Genomic DNA, 22,506 nt, shown 5'->3' with positions numbered 1-22,506 from the left:
GTGCACCCACATGATTGATGGCCTCACCGCCCATGAAGTAGATTTGTAAAAATTTATGTGGTTCGTTTGGCATTGGCAGCAATGAGCCTACTTTGTGGTATACTTGGCCTTTGATTTTGAACGTAGAATGGAATTGTTGACCATTTGCCGCAGTATTGTGAACTATTTCTGTTGCTCCGAACGAAGTCATTTGGAAGCGTGAATTGAATGTGCGAATGGAATTCAGGAACAGGTTTGAATCTGGAACCGTGCCGATGAGCAAGTGGTATATCAATTTCTGGTAGTTGCACTTTTCCTGATGCGCAACACATCCCGGCTGACTCATGTTTGAATTTGAGCGCATGACAATGGGGACATTCTTTGTCCATAGCACCAATCAGCACTTTCGGATGAGCGGAATATTCAATATCTGGCTCGTACTCGAACGCGAGACGAAGGAACGAAGCGGATGTAAATGTTCGATGTACTTGTTGGCGTTGTCGGTCATTTGCTCTGCGTGTGTTAACTACGAACCGGCGCGCTTGGCTCCGTTCCAATTGTCGTTGTTGATTTCGTTCAGCTCGTGCCTCTTGTGATTGGGATGCACGCAATTGCGAAATGCTTACACGCACGTTTTTGTTATCTTGTTGGATTTGTTCGTCTGTTCTTTCTGCTCTACTATTTCGCATGTTTGTTGCTTTATTCGTTCGACGGCCCAAATGGCCCCCCTTGCGTCTTGCTGGCATTAATAATTAATAATAAGGCAAAAATAGATAAATTAAAATAAATCGTACAAAATTTTGCACGCACTGCGTTGTGATATGCCGAATGAAATTTCAAAATGATGCGACGCTTCTCTTTAATTCTTCTCGGACGTAGCGCCATCTGTCATTCAACAACATAAATAATTTCGTTCTGTTTGAAATACGAACGACGGTTAAATTTGTTCATACAAAAATAATAAAATCGCGATTAAAAAATGGGACGGTGGGGCTAGGAGGGTGAAAATTTGGGATTATAGGTATTTTTTTATGCCAAATAATAAAAAAAATACAAAAAAAAATTGTCAAAAAATTAAAGAAAAATGTTCTGGATAGAAATACCCTAATCATTTAGCGGCATGAAATATACTTGTTGACCTATTCTCATACCTAACAAATATACATTTAAAAAAATCATAAAAATCAGTCGAGCCATTTCGGAGGAGTTCGACCACAAACATCGTGACACGAGATTTTTATATATATAGAGATGTAAGTGACTATATTTACCCAGTTTTATAAATAGAAATAGGGTAAGAGGTACAATCGTGGGCCACCCTCCAGTGATGGGCCACTCAGCAGTAAAACACAAAAAATAGGTATTCAAAAACCTAAGTTATGGGTATTTGTTCCTATATGTGACTCACAACATCATATACTTCGGTTCTAGCACATTATTTCCTGTATAGGTAGCAGGACTGACCCTATAAGTGACCATTTTGTATACCAAGTCACACGTTTTGCATTTTGTCTGACAATTGCTTAACTTTTTGTTAAGGAAATAACATACTTTGGAAGGTAAGATCTCTTTAACTATATTACTAATTATACTTTTTATTTAATTATCGTTATGCTGGATATTCAAACATATAATTATGTTAAGTCTACGACAATTTTAAATTAAAATGACACATCTAGCTTGGTGGCCATTTACTGCACTAAATATATATAGCAGTTGTATAATGGGCCGGGCTGGCCCATGACTGAAAAAATGGTTTTTGACTTTAAGTTAACTTTTTTATGCTAAATACAATATTTATAACGCACTATGGTACCTGCCGTTTTTATTTTTATGTTATTTTAATTTTAGACAGTCGTTGGCCACGTGGCCGATCACTGTATTTAGAAACATTTAACTTCCCATTTCTTTCAGAATATCAAAATACTGAATAATTTAAGTTTAAATATGATGTTAAAACAATAGATGATGCTGTTGCATACTTTTATAAAAATGGGGGATCACTATGTGAAGTTGCAAAAAAAAAAAAAAATCGGAGTGCCACAATACACAATACATTGGAAATATTTTCTATCCGAATCTGGTTACTCTGTGAATAGAGTTTCCTATATTATTTATCGAAAGGCCATAAGTCACATCTTATCTACCAAGTTTTGTCTAAAATTTTATTTAAAATACATCTTATAGCACTATAATCCTAATGCATCTAGGATTCTTCAGCCTATAGATATAACTGTTTTCCCTCCAGTTTAAGCTGCAAAATATCGCAAAATGCTGTTTTCATCCTTAAAGATTTAACGAATGTAGTGGGCAATTAAACAGAAGAAAAGCTTAAAAATATTCAAAATACTATCTGAGGTAAACAGATAAAACATTTTTATACCATACTTACCGATTGCGGAAAAACTTAATCAAATTAAGTCATTATCTGACAACAGCAAGAGCATAGAAAATATAACCCTATTAAATGTATCTAACGTGTCAGTGCCGTCAGAGAATGCAACATGGAAATAGATACTGAACGCATGGAAGAAATAAATGAATATATGGTTAATATATCTACAGTTCTAATTCAAACATTATCATGGCCTCAGATACCAAAAATAAACGATAAACATGTTTAACAAAGAGTTCCATTCGCCATCACTTCGCAAAAATATAGAGATATTTAAGATCAAAAAATGGAAAACAAGAAAAGTGCAGAGGAAGATAAAAAGAATAAAGGCAAAAACCACACATTTTAATGAGGCAATTGAAAGTAGAGGCAATCAAAAATTATAGTTTAAAAAATGGCGGCCAAAATCGTTGTGCGATTTGTGAAATAATAATAAAACATCTTATTAAATAAGAATTTTCAGTGTATAAAGATAGCTTCCATTCAAATTGCGTTCCAAAATCTCAGCAGGTCCATGTCTCAATTGAGATTGATGTTTTATTTAGTGACTCAGGTGATGAAGTATTCAACAGATAGGTCGATAATTTTCTAATACCTTAGAATACACTCTCTGTCACTCTATCCTCTTTTATTACATCAACGGTGAGATAAAGGAGTATGTTTGTTGATTATATCATAAGATTAGACACGTCGATTCATTATTTTATTGAAAATTATGCCTTAGTTGTTTAATTTATGCAGAAAAAGACGGGTGGCCCATCACTGTCTGGAAAGTGGCCGATCACTATCTGAGCGTGGCCCATCACTGTACTTTTTGCGATTTTTTTTTCATTTATATTTTTTGTAATAACCATGTTTGGTATTATAAAATATGTACACATATATATCAATATACATGCTTTGTGAACACGAAAAAAATTGCATTTCAATAAAACCGCATTAATAAGCTTGTTCTGACCAATCAAAGCAAGCCATTCGCTTAACTGGCCCATCATTGTACCTCTTACCCTATATTGGTACAAAAATCAAAATTATTATATGAATAACAGAGGTTTTTTTGTTGTACTTATACGTCTTCATCATTTTAACCACTCTTAATAGGTCATTTTAAGTGGGTAGTTACTTTTTCTGATTTTTGTAGTGGAACTACTTTAGACACAGGTGTAATTTCGTTCAATGGAATAGAAAACTGAAACGGAAATCGAAACCTTATGGCTTGCTATGGTGACAAAAGCGCATCATGCTCTCTCTGTAGTATCTGTCAGTCGATGGAGTGGCTAGAGTCTTCATCGCGCATTGCGAGCCGTCGACCTAGACTTCGACTTCTATATCAAGACGTACTTACACATCACTGCGGCCGTTTCTGGAACTAAAACCGTAGCATGTAAAAAACGTGTAATACTGTCATCGCATACAACGCCATGACGTAGACGTCAACATATAAAAGCCGAACAGTACCAGTTGTTTGTTACGGTTCGAATGAGCCGGACTACAATTAGCGTAGTATTTTATAGATATTTATAATAATTACATTATATGACTTACGTATCATATTTTAGTTATCATAAAAAGATAATTTCATTTTGAAGTTCTTAACAAATAAATACATTTTTCAATTATTCTTTATGCTATGTGTTAGTATATTTACCGCTATATAATTCTTACTCCCCCACTTATTTTTGGTATAAATCATCGACAAGTCGTGGTACTTTAAGCAAGTGGTTTTCGAAATACATCGTCAATACTATTCTTCAAGTAGGTACACAACGAATTAAAAAAATGGAGTGATCAGATCCGATTGAGCCAACACAGTAGTATACAATATTGATGAATGTTAGATACAAAAAAAAAATAGAAATAAAGGCCCCAATATCAGACGGACACAGAAAAAAAATAATAAATCATAGAATTATATAAGACTTGTATATAGTGAAGGGATAAATTAAAAATGAGCACAAAAAACAGTTCGTATAAATAACCAGGTCACCAGAGAATGATAAATATAAAAAGGACAGACAATATAAATTATGTAAGAAAACAAATCCAATCCAATTATTATCCAGTTATTATGAATGGTAAGAAACAGAGGCGTACGGTGCATAGATACTGTGTGTCACGTGTGTGTCATGAATCCTTTTCATAAATTATCGATAAACTCCTAATTAAGAATAATAATCTAAAGATAATAATTATCATTTAACTTTAATTATTCTAAAAGTTCAATAGTATTCACATTACGTACATATTTTTAGAACAAATCACAGCTAGCATGTTGCTGTACCGGGTAGGTACTATCAGTGGCGATGGGTGGAGGTAGTCTGTTAAGATTATAAGTCATACTTATTTGTTTTCATCGAACTAAGAATACAATTTGCAGATGATGCTGGTTAGTTTTTAAAATTCAATTTACCCCTGCTTAAACCTAACCATAATAGTCTATGTTTGCTATCTAACCAACGCCATCTGTAAAATGTATTCCTAATTCGGCGAAAACAATAATTAAGTATGACCGAAAAATTGTGCACTATTTTTGTTGGATCCAGCCTACCTCCACCCTATACTATACTATTTGTACTGTACTATTTCATCGGATGCCTACCAAGGTTCAATTAATTAAAACAAGTAGATATATAGCAAATTTTAGGTATTTATCCCAGTGTCCCTACGAACAATAAATTAATCTAACCATACGCCACTGATAAGAAAGCTTTGGAGACTCTTATTTTCAGTTTTATATCCGGTTATATTTTACTTAAGACGATACATCAGTGAAACGGCAAATAATTTTCAACTATAGGCGCGACGAAATTTTGGACTCGCTGGCTTCCGGAGAGAGAACGTCGAGCTGGGAACACGTCAATTAGTTTTTCGTGATGGCGACGGGAGTATTAATTCTTAAATCGTGTAAAGATTACTAAAAACGTTACCCATTTACTTGAAAAAGAAAACATGTCAATGGATATATTATTATTGTTACTAATAGAACAATAAACAGAATATTTAATGGACGCATATTGGATTTGTTTGACAAATTATATTTCATTTGCACCCGCGACCCGCAATCCGCGCATCGCCTAGCCACGATCTTTTTAGAGCGTGCCTCAACTGAGGTTATAGCCTTTGTTTAACGAAAATTTGCGTCCTAGTACTAATACCAAATACTATACAATAATTATGTACATAATATACAATGACATATTAATATATTGTTTTTAAAGGGCAGCATTGACGAAAATTCGGCAAACTAAATGGCGTTAAAAACATAATTTTTCTGCCGGAAATCTCTCTGATTGTTTATAACAATCCATTCAATTTCTATCATATGAGATATCAATCATATGCTCGTACCTACTCTTTTTTTCAGAAGAATTTCTATCTAATTCTTTGTATATTACACAAATTATTCAAGTATAACCAGTCACCTCTCATATACAACTGGCTTAGAACCACTGAATCGTATGTAATTATGGGGATGTCCCCTCAGCTTAATCGCCATGTTTATTGTTTACGAAAACCCAGACAGACTTTCACCAGCCTGCGATAACAACGCAATATTTTTACTCAACACTACTTGCAATAGGTACGTACCAAATTTATAGTACTACCTTTTCTTGGTAGTAAGTCCTATCTTACGGATAGTAGAGAACAGGTATGTCCAACCCGCGGTCTCGGCTCAAAAATCCAATTAATTTTGAAATAGTACTCTTTCGTGAAAAAGTCTGACGACGAGTTTATGATCAAACTAAAGAAATTTTAACAAGGAGATCTGAAATCAAAAGATCTCACTTGGATTCTGGAAGAACAAATCATGGCAGGAAGAATAAATAAGCTATTATAATGGTTTCTGGATAGAAAAAAAATAAAGAGAGAGTTAAAAAAAACTTATTTTTTCTATATGCGAGTGTAGTCTAGAGCAGATAAAAGGTTGCACTCATAGTGTAAAAGATAGTTTCCAATTTTTCGGCTTTTTTCAGCGAAATTTGGATATTTCTATTTCCATCTCAACTAATAATAAAATTGCTAGTATAATTTTTGAATTTCACGGTGTTAGTTTATTTAGTCTAAAGACCGCGTTGATCCCTGCATTCAACTCAACATGATGACGGAAATGCAATCAATAAATTTCTTACCATGGCCTCAGGCCTCGAAATGGAACGGAACGCACCGGAGCGCCGTACCGGCTCGTGAAATTTGTAAAATTATCGCTCCGTCTCGTGGTAAAAATATGTTGACCGTCTGAGCTAGATAGGCCATAGAATAGAAAATCTGATACACTTATTTTTATAAAATACACATACGATTTGATGACTATGTAAATATCTTCAGAAAATTTGTCGAGCGCTCCGGTTCGTAAACGTTTCCATTTCGAGCGCTGCATGGCCTATAATAACCCAGGATAACGTGTGCCATCTGCTTTTGCATCCATCACTTATGGTACCCGTGTGTTAACGTCATGTTTCCTTGGCAGTAGTGCCCATTTTAGGAAACCATGGCGTGAAAATATACACACATCATATAAAATCGAAGATAATGTGTTACAAACCTCAATAACTTGACCGATAAAATGTATTGTTATAACTGGGGTGAACAACCCTTTTGTCAATTACAACAGCTATGATAATGGAGAAGTTTTTCATACTACAGCCTATATAATATACCCCAAAAACCGTGGATAGATTAGGAATATTGTATAATATTTTGGAATGATTCTATCAAATCGGACTTCTCACTTTGCAAATCCCAAAATATAAACGATATAGTGTTTAAGAAGAGAGAATGAATCAGATTACGAATTAACTTAAGGTGAATACTTCACCTACCACCAGAGGCACCCAATAGAAAAATAAATTACAAAGTTTACAATTTGAGACATTTTCTTGACAAGTGTTGCAATAAGAAAAAAGACTTTTTTAAAGTCAAAGATTAACTGGCAATTAAAAAAACGTTATAAAATGTGAATACGTAAATTTTATTATTGTTTACATAATAATATTTTATGGTCATGTTTATTATTAAAATTTAGATTCAGAAGAGACATATTATATTTTCATAAATGTTCATTAATTGTGATTTTGATTACTTAACCAATCAACGACAGTAAAAATGTGTTGATGCATAAAATTAATTTCAATTATTTTATCGCAGCTAATGTTTTATTTTCACATCGGTTCATTATTAATTTTTCCAAGAGGCCAAAAGGACTAATCGAGTCCTTGATCCCTTGCCCCGGATCTGTTACGGCTGAGACCTGACGTATGTAGTATAGTATGTAGGTACACGCACTAAATATTAATAATGACAATAATTCATAATTAATTTCTGAGCGTTACCTCTCATTTAACGTTCAATAATATTTTTCTCAACAAATATTGTAAACAATTTGAGTCGTAAGCCAATAACTGTTTTAAAAAATAAGTTACAAGAAACCATACCATATTTTCCCAATTTTCTATTTTATTATTATACATTTCCAAGATAAGGCGTATTATAGCGATACTTATTCAATAAATCGTGTACGTTTTGATAACGGGGATTTTCAACACCCTCGGGAAATTTCGAAACATTTCCCCCCAGTTAAAGGAAGAGAGTTTTCCAGGAACGATCGCAGAGCCTATTCATAGCATCTTAACTTAACCAATAACGAGCTGACCTAGATTTATATTTAGAGTACCTACCTACGTACTGCTTGTCGTACCTACAGCACAACCATTTCCAAGCCTCTCTTGCTATAATCTTTTATATTGGATTTTACTTTTATATAATTATTTATTTATTCAAAAAAACATATTGAATACATAGTAATGGCGGTTCCACATTTCCACATCAACGGGTATATCAATGGTTTTATAATCATTAACCGTGAAAATAACAAGATAGTGAATTAAGAAAGACAAGATATAGCCAGCACTTGAAATAGAAAATTGTATGAACCGGAGCTTTCTGCTGAATATTAAAGTGTGTGATTTTTTAATTATAATATTATATACATTTAACGGCTAAAAATGATATCACATTTTAACTTTATCATGCATATTATTATCTACTGTCAAAGATTGTATTATAATCTTGTTTTCTTCTATATGCCACCCATAAGCAGGGCATGGTCTGCTTACCCCACAGGACATCACTTCGTTGTACTTATAAAATAAAAACGTATTTTTTTCGATCGTTTAACTCGTGATACTGTGCTGATTGCTGATAGCTTAAAGAGTTTACATCAACTGGTAGAAATGGTTAATGAGGTCAGTAATTCTTATGGTCTAAAAATGAACCTCAAGAAAACAAAACTATTACTAATATCAAAAATAGCGACACCAGACACCAACACAAATTTTGTCATTAACAGCGAACCAATCGAACGTGTGACCCATTATAAATATTTAGGTACATGGGTCAATGAGAAATGGGACCATTATCAGGAAATAAAAACTAGAATTGAAATCGCAAGGAGTGCCTTTCTCAAAACGAGACGCCTCCTTAGCAATCGAGACCTTAACCTAGGTACGTTGTTATGTTCTCTCAATTCTTTTCTATGGCATGGAAGTATGGACGTTAAACCAAGAGATGTCACGGAAACATGAAGCTTTCGAGATGTGGCTGTATGGACGCATCCTCAAAATCTCTTGGACTGACCGTGTGACAAATGTTGAAGTTCTCAATCGAATGGGGAAGGACTGAGAAGTTCTACGTAGTATCAAAACCAGGAAACTATTGTACCTCGGCCACATTATGAGAGGACAAAAGTACAGTATTCCCCAACATGTCATTCAAGGAAAGATCAATGGTAAGCGTAGCAGAAGACAGCGTCGCATTTCGTGGCTTAAGAACCTCCATGATTGGTACGAGTGCTGCACCACTGAACTGTTCCGGGTAGCAGATGACAAAGCTAAGGTCGCCTTGATGGTGGCCGACCTCCGCTAGGGGATGGCACAATAAGAAGAAGAATATATGCAATATATCCACAGATGTCGAAAGACAAAACCCGAGAAGCTAATCCCAAAAAAAAATCACCATTATGGGCCTTCACAGAGTGGAGGTTGTATTAACAGTTTTTACGAGGAATAGTTGCTAGCCATACCTCCCTCCACCTCATTGGGCCTTGCACTAGAATAATTAATATACATTGATAATACAAGATGCATTTTTGTTCATTAACTTTAATCATTAAGTCATTATCTTTGACACAGAACGGAATTTCTTAAATTGGCCGGTATTTTTTTTTTGCAAGAAAACCTAAGAAAAACTCTCGAGATCCAGACGGGATTTTTTTAATTCGCCGGTGAAAACCCAAAAAAACATAAAATAAGGAAATAAAGATGTTTCTCGCGAAAATAAATCGATTTTGAATTCTCGAGAATCACAGGCTCTAATATTATATCGTAAGCGCTTCATTATTTTCATGTATCTACGTTTGTCCGCACTTGCTTTTGTGTTACTTACCCACTTGTTTTTCGTTCAAATTGTATGCAAAATTGCCCACGATGGCAGAACGGGTAATGCGCCGGCTTATGATGTCGTGGTCCTGGATTCGAATGATAGGCAAATATACAAGTTGTTTTTCAATGTGTGTTTAGAGTCAGAACAGTAAAAGTAAAAATCTTTTAATATAACTTCCACTATGTATGTCCATATTATGAACTTTTTAGAATCGCAAATGTTTAAAAATATATTTGACAAGAGGTTATAACACCAAATATTTTATGTCCCCGTTTTTTATGACAGTCAGATTTAAAACATAATAATATGTAAGTACCTAAGTGTGTAATTAATGACAATTGCTGGAAAAATCCAGTCATCCAGTTTTACTCAAAAGGTACCTACCTGGACAATATCCGAAAAGAAGAAAAATATCTATATTTTGTAATTTACAGCCAAATCAACTGCTTAATCTGCAAACCAGTTAACTGCACTTTTGACCAAAAATGAGAATTTGATGGCATATTGTTATGAAGCATGTTTTCCATGGCCCCCACAAGGGGGGCTGACAGGGCTCTAGCCTGGGGGCCCGTCGTGCGAGTTGGCCAGATAAGTGAGATAAACAGACATCACAAATTTGCTTTAACAGTAAAAAAAAAAGTATATTACGTTATTTTACTTCAGTAGTAGGTATTGCTATTTTAAAATACCTATGTAATTGTGCAATGCAACTTTAATTGTGTCAATACTCGACAAGTCCATAAATCAAACGGATGTATTAAAAAATACAAAAAATCGTTAAAAAAAATACACCTTAATTTTACCTACACCATTTGGAAAACGCTACTGTAGAGCGTCACACTGGCTTTACTTAGCGATAGATAGAGAGGCCCGCCAAGAATCCTAGCCTGCGGGGCTGTGTGTGAGGAATCTAGTGTGTGAGGGCCATGATGTTTTCTATGCTCACACAAAATTTCAAATTCCTAAGCTTATAAATAAATGCGTTATCGTTATTTACACAAAACAGCCAACTGCAGGTGCCAAATTTCCAATATCATAATAATGTAACAACTCCGCTCTTTATATAAATTTTCTTGCTAAATAAAAGGGAAGCTAAACTCGTGTATTAATAATTCATAGTGCAGCTTATTATTTGTAAAAATAAATATTTCTATGTGTATTTTTGGAATTATTGTTAAATTCCGCTGGATAGTTTAATTATTAAGTTTTTTCTCCTTACTGAAAATTTGCCCAAGTGTGGAGTTAGCCGGTTTGCAGATTAAGCAGTCGAAATATAATATTTCAGGATTATCGAAAGACATCACAATAAATGTTTTACTATCATAACTGGCAAAATTCAATTATTTTCACGTTCCATTCCTGGTTTTCTTTGTTGATAATTTATTAGTTTTACAAAATTGAAAAATGTGTGTTTTAGCTCTAAAAAAATTGTAATATAATTTATACCGACCTTCTCGAATACGCGGACTTTTTAGTTAGGTATATACAACATAGATACTATTATTTTTGTACCTACCTACCTAGGTAGAAATGTTTATTGATAATGTATCCCTCAATTCAAGTATACTTTGCTTAAAAATGAATAATATTATATTGTAATAGTGCAAACTAACAACACTCATTATATATTTTCAACATGTGGCAAGCGATATTTTGACGTTTACTGTTATAAATATTGTGACGTTTAAAACTTTTCAACCATGAATTTTGGTCTAATAGCAAGAAAGGTCTCTGCCCCATTACAATGATAAAAGTGTGGGTTTTAAAGATTATTAAATAATATTATAGTTTGTCACATTCTTGGACCTTAAAACATCTACATATTATCTGTGAAACAGACACCAAAACATTTTGAACTATTACCAAAAATTTAGCAGGCATATTATTAGCGAAACTAATTGAATTATCGAAAACATGCGGCGATCCAAAGGGTATCAAGATCTTGACGATGGCGGTGAACCTGCCCAAAAACAAAAGGCTCCGCCACCTGTTCTGGGGCCGGTGCAAGAAATTGAAATGGCCACAGTTTCTGTGGTTCCAGATGGTGAGTTTGAACATTTTGCTACATTACTTAATTTTATTATATTAACCTATTATTATTGATAAAGATACAGTACTCCATATCGTCAAAAAAACCTTGAAAAACAGTTCGTAATTCACATTTTTAAATGTAGCAATCATTATGTATTACCACACCAGTTTTTGTAATGTAAGACAATAATGCCAATTATTATAAACACGGTTCAATTTAATCTATCGATGACAGAACCAAATGAGACAATTGTGGTCATCGGAATTTATCCATTAACATCTTCTAATCGAGATCTAAAACCTAACACAACTTACTATAACCAAGAAACAAACGAAAACCTATGCCGCTTACACTAGGTTTTGCGCCATAAGTTTTTGATTGTTTCCGGGTTTCAGTAGATTGTGTTAGTTAATTACTGAATTCTCAGTGGTAGCATATTTCAATCCTGGCTCATTCACATTTTTTTTTCAATCTGTATTTGGATTCAGAGTATACTTTTAATAGGTTGAGCAAATTGGTGAGAGCCATTTCGTATTAAAAAAATCTATTTGTCAATTATATAGTCAAGATCCAAACGATGACAGAGCTAATGATGATAGTGAATTAACTAATTTCCTTCAATTATTACCTTATAAAAAAACATTACTAGTATGGTAAAAGTATTCTTAGCAACTGGATAGGTATTGAATAAGATATTTGACTCTGTGAGCGTTATGAGGAAATTTTGGCATCGTTAAATCTTATACTATATTGTGTAGGATGAATTCAGATTCGAATGAGTGAACAGTTCCTTAAGGGTCGTACCCAGGGAATACAGAATTAATGGTAACTGAAACACCTAACGGGTATGGAGTAGCAGGCAATTTAACTATAACTATAAACTTGAACACGTGTCAAGAATACGTCATTCTAAACTTGTCCTTTGTTCTGATAACTGCTCTCAGTTTATGCACTGACACTCATTCAATATTGGTGTATTTGAAGGTTGCAACACACACTATTGCACTTCTATAATGTGAATTTCATTTTCATAGGACACTCACACATTCAAAACCCTGCTTCAAAATGTAGTGTATAGTATCTGAATTCTATTTATTAATCTGTTCTGTGGTCGTACCGTAATATAATGACTGAGTAACTATCTATAAATTGACGTAAATATTTATTTACAGACACGTTTACAGTAACTCAAGCTGTAAATTCACTAGGCTTTGGATGGTTTCAAGTAAAGTTATCTCTCTGCACCGGGCTGTGCTGGATGGCAGATTCCATGGAAATGACTATCTTAAGTATTCTGTCACCAGCATTGCATTGCGAGTGGAATATAACAAAGTAAGTATTTTTAAATATTTATTTACTTACCTAAAACATATTTGTATTAAGTAATTATGTGTACAAGTTATAGCAGAATCCTGAAGAACCAGATTAGATCAGATCAGATAATTTATAGACAAAAATAATTGTGCAATAGTTATGAATAAATAGATATGAATAAAACTACTATTGATCTTCTTTGTCAATAATTGTGTCATTGAAATTTACTTCAATTACCTCACCTTGTTTTCGATATTCAGATTACATGAAAAATAATTAAATAATTGAGCAAAAATCCATTTTATTACTAATATTACGCCAAATCCTAATAATAAAATTAAATGTGGCCATAGAATAAAATAGGTATTAGTGCAACGCAGTGGCAAAGGGTGGAGGTAGGTTGTTAAAATCTGTCATAAAAGTAAAAAAATATTTATATATTTGTTTTCAGATATCAGCAAGCGCTGACAACAACAATTGTATTTTTAGGAATGATGCTGAGTTCAACATTTTGGGGAAACCTGAGCGATAGATATGGCCGAAAAACGGTACTTCATTTAAATTTTGACTTATATTTAGAGTTTAAACCTCGATATTATGGGGGTTCACAGTATAAACTACAGGCCTAATTGATATTTCTTCTTCAACCGTTCTAATTATTATTGCAGGCTCTCAGTATGTGTGGCGTTCTTCTATTCTATTATGGTTTTCTAAGTGCCATTGCTCCAAATTTTCTCTGGTTACTTTTTCTAAGAGGACTTGTTGGATTTGCAATTGGATGTGTGCCACAATCGTGAGTTTATATTAATTAATTATTTAAGAAGTTGGGCTTTAGTTTGATATTCATAGATAAATTCATGGTTCTATTTTTCGCTTGTCTTTGAATTATTTATTCAACACATTAATTAATAATTTTGTGTCCACAAAATTTTGCATGCTGTTTTTTCATAGATTGTTTTATTTTTAATTTACAAGTTAATTTTTGTCCGTACATAAGTACTTAATTAAATTGTTTTCTCAGGACAAACTAAAAATAAAGTACAAAATGGTACAGTAAACCTTTTCTTAATGGCCGGCTTTCATTCTGTAATATTCCATTGCTTTATCAAATATTAAAATAACAGTATTATACGAGGGTTATCCGTAAAATAAGGTCTCCATTTTTTTTCACAAAGAAAAACACATTTATTTGCAATGAATTGTACATTGTTCGAAAGCCTGGACTTTCTACTATTTTTCTACATAATCCCTGTTGCGATCAATGCATTTTTGCATGCGGTGTAACATTTTTCGTATACCCGTGTCATGGAACTCTCCCGCCGCGGCGTGCAGATAGCGTACGACCTCTTCTCTCAGCTCTCGAATCGTCACCCGTCGATCTTCAAGCGTTACCCTCTCCACTTTTGCAATCGTTTCGTCTGAAACCGATAGCCGTTCGGCACGCTGTTCATCATGGATGTCTGTACGCCCGTTTTTAAACTCTCTGCACCATTTTCGCATGTTTTTGATGTCCATACACTTCACAAAACTCTCGATAAATTTCTATAGGCGTAGTGTCTTTAGCACACAAAAAAGAATAACAAGGCGTAACTCACACCTGGCGGTAGCGGCGAGTGGAAGCTCAATCGCGAACGGCTACCAAACCAAGACTAAGCGTCATAGACAGCTCGGAGTAGTGATTGATTTGTAGGCAGGGAACCAAGCTACACACCAGTGTAGCCAGATCTTGTGTTGAAGCGTCCTCGCGACTCCAGCGCCTTGGAGTCCTTATTTTACGGACAACCCTCGTAGATAGTTAGATTAGTATTGCTATGTAATTTTATAATGATATTACAGTATATTTGACACTCCCACTAGAAAACTACCTATGTTTTTCAAAACTTAAAAATTTCCAATACTTGATGGAGTTAATTGTTTTCGCACAATAATCCAAGTGAATTGAATTTTATAATTATTATTGTTTTTATCAACTTTGTACGTACCATAATATGTATGCAAGAACCGGATAACCTCTATTATCCGAACTTATTTGAGATGAAAGCTATCTTGATGCATCTAAATAATAGAAAAAACCAATTCTTTTTTTAATTCTCAAAAAAAAAATTTACTATTTGAAAATATCACCGTTTACCTATTTCTGATGCATATTTGAAATTGATGATCATAATATTCGTATAATCAAGATTCTACTGCTTGCATAAAGCTTGAAGATGCCGAAAGGCGAATTCCATACTGTTAAAACTAATCTACAGAAGATTACAATGATTTAATAAATTTTAACTTAAATAAATTGTTTATATATTATCTAATTATATCTTTTTCTCATCCATTTGTTTTTAGCGAATCATTAGCCGGCTTAAATGTGTACTTTTGTTTTATTTTACTGTGTGCAGTGTGTTTTTATTTTGTGTTTTTGTTTTTAGTAGGCATTTCATTTACATTCATCATGTTTGTGTTGTAGTGTTACTCTTTATGCTGAATTCCTACCCACTAAACAGCGTGCCAAATGTGTTGTTTTGCTTGATGTGAGTATATCCGTATAGTCATGTCTTTCTTAAGTAACGGGTGTCTCAATAAAATGTATACACACTTTTAGTTGAATTTTAATAAAGTGTGAATACATTTTTTTGAGACACTTGCATTTACAGCAATGTTTTGTATGCTTTATAATTATTTATTTGTTTGATTGCTGTCACCTGAAAAGACACTACAAGTTTTTTATATAATACATATTGCCAAATTTGATTTCCTCGTTATCATAATACACCATAATTTTAAGAAGACAGTAAAATTAATTTATTCACTCGGAAAACAAACAAACTCGGGAACAAAATTTTCATTTGATGATAAACATCAAATCCTCCTCTATGGTAGAACTATTGACTCATTAACTGTCATTGACCCCATTAGATATTATGAAAACATTATTTTCTTAATGTTTACAGTGAAACCCTGTGATTAATTATGTTATGCATTGCATTAAATGTGTTCAAATAAATTGGATTTTTAATTTTAATTGAATTTTGAATATTGCAGATGTAAATCGCTAAAAATATAAACATTATACCGAATATTAAATGTACTAAAATAAAACAGGACTGCAGAAACTACCCGCATATTGCGGAGAAACTTGATGTCCGATTTCGTAGAATCAGGGTTCCACTGTATACATATTATCTTTTCAAGAAATTCAACATTTACTTAGTGGTATTTCATGATTGTTTTATAAAAAAAATTTGTCTGAGTATTCACCATAAATGTATATTATTTATTTAACGACACATGTTTTGCTCACATAGGAAAACTTACATAATTATATTGTATGTTTATAAAATTATAATAATTATTATGATATGGGCGGCAAAAATAAGCTATTATAAAAGCTATATAATAAGAAATTGACAGCTGATAAAATTACAATTTACAATTACTACTGAGTAGGGGGAAAAGGTTTTTTATAATTATTACATGTGAATACCGAGTGATAGATAAATTATATAAAATTATATTATCTGAAGAGTTGTCATAATAAATCCTTACTATTCAAACAATACTGGTTATATTAAAACACTCTATTTTTCAGTGTTTCTGGGCATTGGGGGCCTGTCTGGAAGTTGCTCTTGCATTAGTGGTGATGCCAACATTAGGCATCCATTGGTTATTGGCTCTGTCAACAGCTCCTCTCCTGTTGTTTGCGATCATATGTCCAGTAAGTAATCTATTATTCCAATGGAAACAAAATGATTTGTCGAGATATTTTATATGAGCCTATTTAGATGTGAACAATAAGTCTCAATAACCCATTAACGTTATACAATCTTGAACTAACCTGAAACTTATTAAAAGCTAACATGTCCTGTAAAGGTCGAAAAAAGTTCAGATCAGTAATATATTAAACCATCATAAAAAATATGTATCGCAAAAATAAAATGCAAATTTCAATGGAAATGTCAAATATTTATTTTACCACATAATTATTATGTTAAATTCTTAATTTTCGACGATTTCGCAGCATGCTAGCCCCTAATACTTTTACATTTATTTAAATATGACCTTCTGCGCTACTGCTCTCTTTTGTGGATAAATAATTGAAATAGTAAATTGGTTTTATTTTATTTATATTCATATCATTAAACTACTTGTTTCCTTAATATTCTAGTGGTTACCAGAGTCTGCAAGATTTCACGTAGCTTGTGGAAAACCCGATAAAGCTCTCGCCACCCTTGAACAGGTAAATAATATTGAAAATATGAAGATCATTTTATATGTACCATATAAGGTTTGATAATTAGATGAGCGGGAAACAACAAAGAATGGGAGTGGCTCTGAACGAAACTAGGTGATACAACAGACGCAATGTTAACTCAGCCAGCAATAGTGATCATAGACAATAAACACATTAGTCCTGCTTTCTTCTTGCCTCTGGAAAAAATGTTGGCATCTACACACCAAACTTGTATTACTATAACTATATACGTATTACAATAACATTTTAAATGTAAATAATGTTATTATATAGTCAACTGTGTATTGCAGTTAGATATTTTAATTCTACAATATTTATAATGGTGTTTATAAAGTATTGTAGAAAATAATTTATTTTCCTTATTATTGACAATTATTACATACTATCAAAAAATTATCTATGTTATTTTCAATTTCTCAGGTGGCTAAGGATAATGGAAGGCCGATGTTGAGTGGGCGTCTTGTTTGTGATGATACAAGCAGTATTGGACAAAGGGGTCGATTAGGACCATTGCTCTCCCCTCCTCTTAGAAATACGTCTCTGTTACTATGGTTTATTTGGTAAGTTTGTTTTTTGTTGAAGGTTTGAAGAACTAAAAGCTCGCAATACTTATATTGCACTGTTGCCGCACTTTTTGTTGAAGTTTTCACAGTCTAGTAACTGGCATTTGCTCTGTCCATTGCAACATCAAGAAGTGAATTATTTGTAATGGTTTTATTACTTATTGACAACCGTTTATACTTAATGTAATGCACTGGTGAAGAATACCTGATGAAGGGAGGTAGGCTACCAAATAAAAGTGCTAGGACAGTCATACTTAAGCGACTTTTAGTAGAATCTTATTTCATCAGTAGTTTACTTACAATTATTATTTACTGAACATAAAAAAAGTATAATTTACTATTTTAAAATACACATTTTACAACAAAATGATGCTCAAGCGGGGCTGGATTGACGCCATGACTCCTTTGGTGTGGCCTTTTTATTTATGGAGCTACAGCTTGCGAAATGCGGAAACAATAAATACAGTAGAACCTTGATCAACTAGACTTCTTTTTGATCATCAATTTCGTATGTCTTGTCTATTTACTGACTTAAATTCTTCTATGGTGTTAACTGTCAATTAACCTAATTGTGAGTGAGCGAGAAAGATCTTACGCGCGTGATTCCGCTCATCATTATGATTCCTAACACGTGGCACATATTAAAACAAGTGCGCGATTTTTTTTTATATTAAAAATAAATTTGCAATATAATGAATTTGCACTTGACAGAGTCACAATGGACGAGGTTTTCCTGTATGTATTTTCAAATAACTGATTATTTTCAGGATGGTGTGTGCATTTTGCTACTATGGCTTGGTATTAATGACAACAGAACTTTTTGAATCATCTGTTGACCATGATGGATCATGCGCTGCCGATTGTAGACCTCTTCAGACAACAGACTATATGGATTTGCTTTGGACAACACTAGCTGAATTCCCAGGTTTGTGCTCACACCCAAAGATATTTAGCATGTTTATGTACTAGCAGGGCACCATAAAAAAATATCACCTTGCTTGAAAGCGCGACATCTTAAAAGTAAGTACCTATTAATTATACTTTGAACGGTACCCAATAATGCTTTCCAAATATGGGATGTGCATTTCTGATCGCGTATGAATGTGCATTATGTTACTGTCTATGGACTTAATAACAGCTAAAGTTAACATGTAAACAAAAAAACAACCTAAAATGTGTTTAAAATAACATTATCATATTATTTTATCAGTAACTGTCACAGTAACATCATAAAAACAATTGGTTCTTAAAGTATATAGCTAATTAATCCTAGCTACTTACGTCAATTTATATACCATATAATAATGATATTAAAATATTAATACTACAATGGAAACAGAATTGCCGATATATTTAACCGGTTCTATGCCTTCAGCGAGTTATCTCACTCTATGAGGCCATGATCGACAAGCCGCACATACAAATTTGAGCGAGTTATCTCGCCCGACTTTAAACTCAAATTACTAGCCACTGTCGATATAATTGCATAATCTAAACAATTGAACACACAGTGACATCTGTTTGAATAATTATGAAATACTAAGCCAAAAATAATCAGTATTATAGCAATATTGTAGTAAGAGCTTCGCTCTACATTCAACGTATGTTGTTAAAAATCTGCATCCTGTCAGATACTACCATAGTAATATTGTGAGGCATAGAAAAGGTTAACAAACCCAATATAAATAAAATTTTAAATAAGAATTATAGAAAGCAATACTTGCAACGAGAAAAGCACACGTTGCGATATTCGACGGCTTGACAGATCAAGATTTTGCTACCTATCAAAAAAGTAAGATGACTGCCGTTAATTGGAGTTTCATAATAATATATTGAAACACATGTAAAATTTCTCATACAAAACTGAACCATGATGATTTTCCTTTATAGTATATAGCTTATTTGAAAAATTTAAATACAGGAGATCTGTAATTTTAGCCATTGCCAGAAGTTTTTTATATTTTCTAATATTGTTTTTTTTTTGTTTACAGGAATATTCGCAACAATATTCATTATTGAAAAATTTGGAAGAAAAAAGACAATGGCCTTTCAATTTATAATTTTTGCAATGTGCATCTCTTTTCTTATTGTATCTACAGGAAAGTAAGTTATGTATCTTTTTTCAAATTATCATCATAGACATCTTTGTTATTCAGAATTGTTTACAGAGCAAAAGAATTTGTCTGCCGTCCAAATTAGGAACTTAAATCAATGGCATTAAATATATATATACTTACTACTGGCATGCGGTGTCTTTTGAGATTGGATATGCTGGTCTAAATCATAATGGGTATTTTGAGATGTAGGTAACATTTTTGTCTCGCTGGATATTCTAATTGCGATACATATTTCCACTGAATACTTAATTAAAGTTTTTCAAAATAAATGAATTTAGCTGTCATTAATTCCCAATTAAGTCGTTGACATTGCTGTTAGTAATGGAAAACTTTTTGCAAAACATGAAAAGATACTATCAAATATATAGTCCCACACCTTACCACATTTGCTCTCATAAGGAGTAGTACCGAGCAACTAGTATGTCATTCAATGTATTTAATAGCTTAGTATCATATGAATAGCTTAGAATAATTATTAAGGCATGCGCCGCATCCGCAGCACCTATGAACCGCCACTGATCATAACTTTTGTATTGAAAATATTTTTTCCCCATAAAGCTACGCAATTGATACTACCTAACATCAAACTTTCACAATGTTAGTTTTGTTTTGTGTAGAGACCTAATGCTTAATACTTGCCATTTTCTTTCCAGTCGAACTTTCATGACTTGCATTTTATTTCTTGCAAGAGGAATAATCGCTGGCCTCTTTCAAGCTGCATATGTTTACACTCCAGAGGTAATTCATTCATAAAAATATTCTATAATGTAATTATTAACGTTAGATCTAATTATCACTTTTTACAATAATATTATTGCCTGTGATGGCATGATTACATTAACTATTTGAAAAATGGATAAAATAATCTATCTGCCAATTATTAATTAATTAATGTTGTGCGCCCGTCTCTGAAGGTATAGGATCCATGTTTCATCCAGAGCAAGGACCCAATGGGCCAGACGAATGGCTAACAATCACTCCTACTAAAAAATCTAATAATATAACGTATACTCTGTGGAGGTCCATATTACGTTAGATACGCTTTGTAGTGAAACGGTAATTTACCAATAATTGCAAATCATTGTTTTTTAGGTGTATCCGACTCCTTTGAGAGCTACTGCTGTCGGGGCCTGTAGTGCAGTTGCTAGATTGGGTGCTATGATTACACCATATGTTGCACAGGTACTATTTTTTTTATTATAATCAACCGTTCATAGCCATAGCCATAGGATAACCAATTGGAATAGGTAATAAAAATTTGTATGCTAAAAAATTCCCTAAATATTTTTTTTCCAATTTATCACATTGGTATAATGAAAAAGAAGTAGCAAAAAGTAACAGTATGTCACCGGAAAGGCCACAAAATACATCATGGTGTATTCGATACAGCTGCATGTGCTGACATCCTGGGAAAACCAATTCTTAATTAATTTTTAGAAAAAGGTAATTTTTTATGATAAATGTTATAATTTTTTACAGGTTCTATTGAAGTCATCGTTAGGGCTAGCTACGTCAGTATATGCCGTGTCCGCATTGCTAGCTGCCGTGGCGTCACTAGCGCTACCGTTCGAAACCAAAGGTCAAGAAATGAAAGATTCCATCACTCGGTCTACTCCTAGTACATAATCACCAGACTACTTAGAGCAATAATTACAACGAAACATTGTGAATTTTTTACTACTAGACTAGTTTACCGTGTATTAAATATTTAAATCATGCATTTATTAAGGCATAATTTATAGATTATTCTAACAGTATTTATTAATTTATTAATTATGTCGAACTGACAGTTTTTTTACATCGCTTTACTAATGTTACTATTTATTTTGTTTATTTAACTTTTATATTATTTATTTTAACTTATTATAAGTGATAAAGAGATACCTACTTCATCGAAATTCCTGAAATGTGAAATCTTATTTATATTATAGTTACGATTAACATATTTTTGATTGTTAATTGACGTTCTGAGGATTGAACGAATACAGGTGCATCGGTGACTAAGTTGAGTAAATATGCGATTGTAAATTCTACATAATAATTTTGAATGTAAAGGGCTGTCCATATTGACGTTACACTCTCAGATAAAATCTGACTATCACACAGTAAACATAAAATATAAAAGGATCTGAAAACACATTGGGGATTTAAGGATAAATATTTAAAAAAAAAAAAAAAAAAAAAAAATCTGTTTAACGTTTAGGGGTGGTGTCATAAATGTGACATAATAAAGACAGTGGGGATAAAAATAGCCAACATTGTGTGACATCATAATTATGTGGACCTCTAAATGAGGTCTTGTTCTCTACCCTTTATTACTATTCCACAAAATTCATCTTTCTTTACATATAATATTAATATTTGAAGGAGAATAAGTTAAGCCTGAGACATTAAATTTAATTAAACATATACAGTTGCAGTGA

The 22,506-nt window shown here is 33.0% G+C and overlaps 1 protein-coding gene across 1 annotated transcript; it reads left to right on the top strand.

Moving 5' to 3' along the window:
* Positions 1-11,427: 11,427 nt before the first annotated feature.
* Positions 11,428-22,240, top strand: LOC147078459 (synaptic vesicle 2-related protein). The gene is made up of 13 exons (XM_085959736.1): positions 11,428-11,855; positions 13,016-13,175; positions 13,609-13,705; positions 13,826-13,950; positions 15,619-15,682; positions 16,741-16,866; positions 17,317-17,388; positions 17,824-17,963; positions 18,734-18,891; positions 19,958-20,069; positions 20,737-20,821; positions 21,176-21,265; positions 21,563-22,240. The coding sequence occupies exons 1-13, from the start codon at positions 11,726-11,728 to the stop codon at positions 21,707-21,709; spliced, it is 1,506 nt and encodes a 501-aa protein (XP_085815862.1). The 5' UTR covers positions 11,428-11,725; the 3' UTR covers positions 21,710-22,240.
* Positions 22,241-22,506: the final 266 nt, after the last annotated feature.

This window comes from Rhyacophila brunnea, unplaced genomic scaffold (assembly GCF_057557595.1).
Source record: "Rhyacophila brunnea isolate RB1 unplaced genomic scaffold, BYU_Rbru_1.0 scaffold_11, whole genome shotgun sequence".
Classification (NCBI taxonomy): Eukaryota; Metazoa; Arthropoda; class Insecta; order Trichoptera; family Rhyacophilidae; genus Rhyacophila; species Rhyacophila brunnea.
The sequence above is the reverse complement of the archived record's forward strand: the minus strand, read 5'-3'. Positions and strand labels throughout refer to the sequence as shown.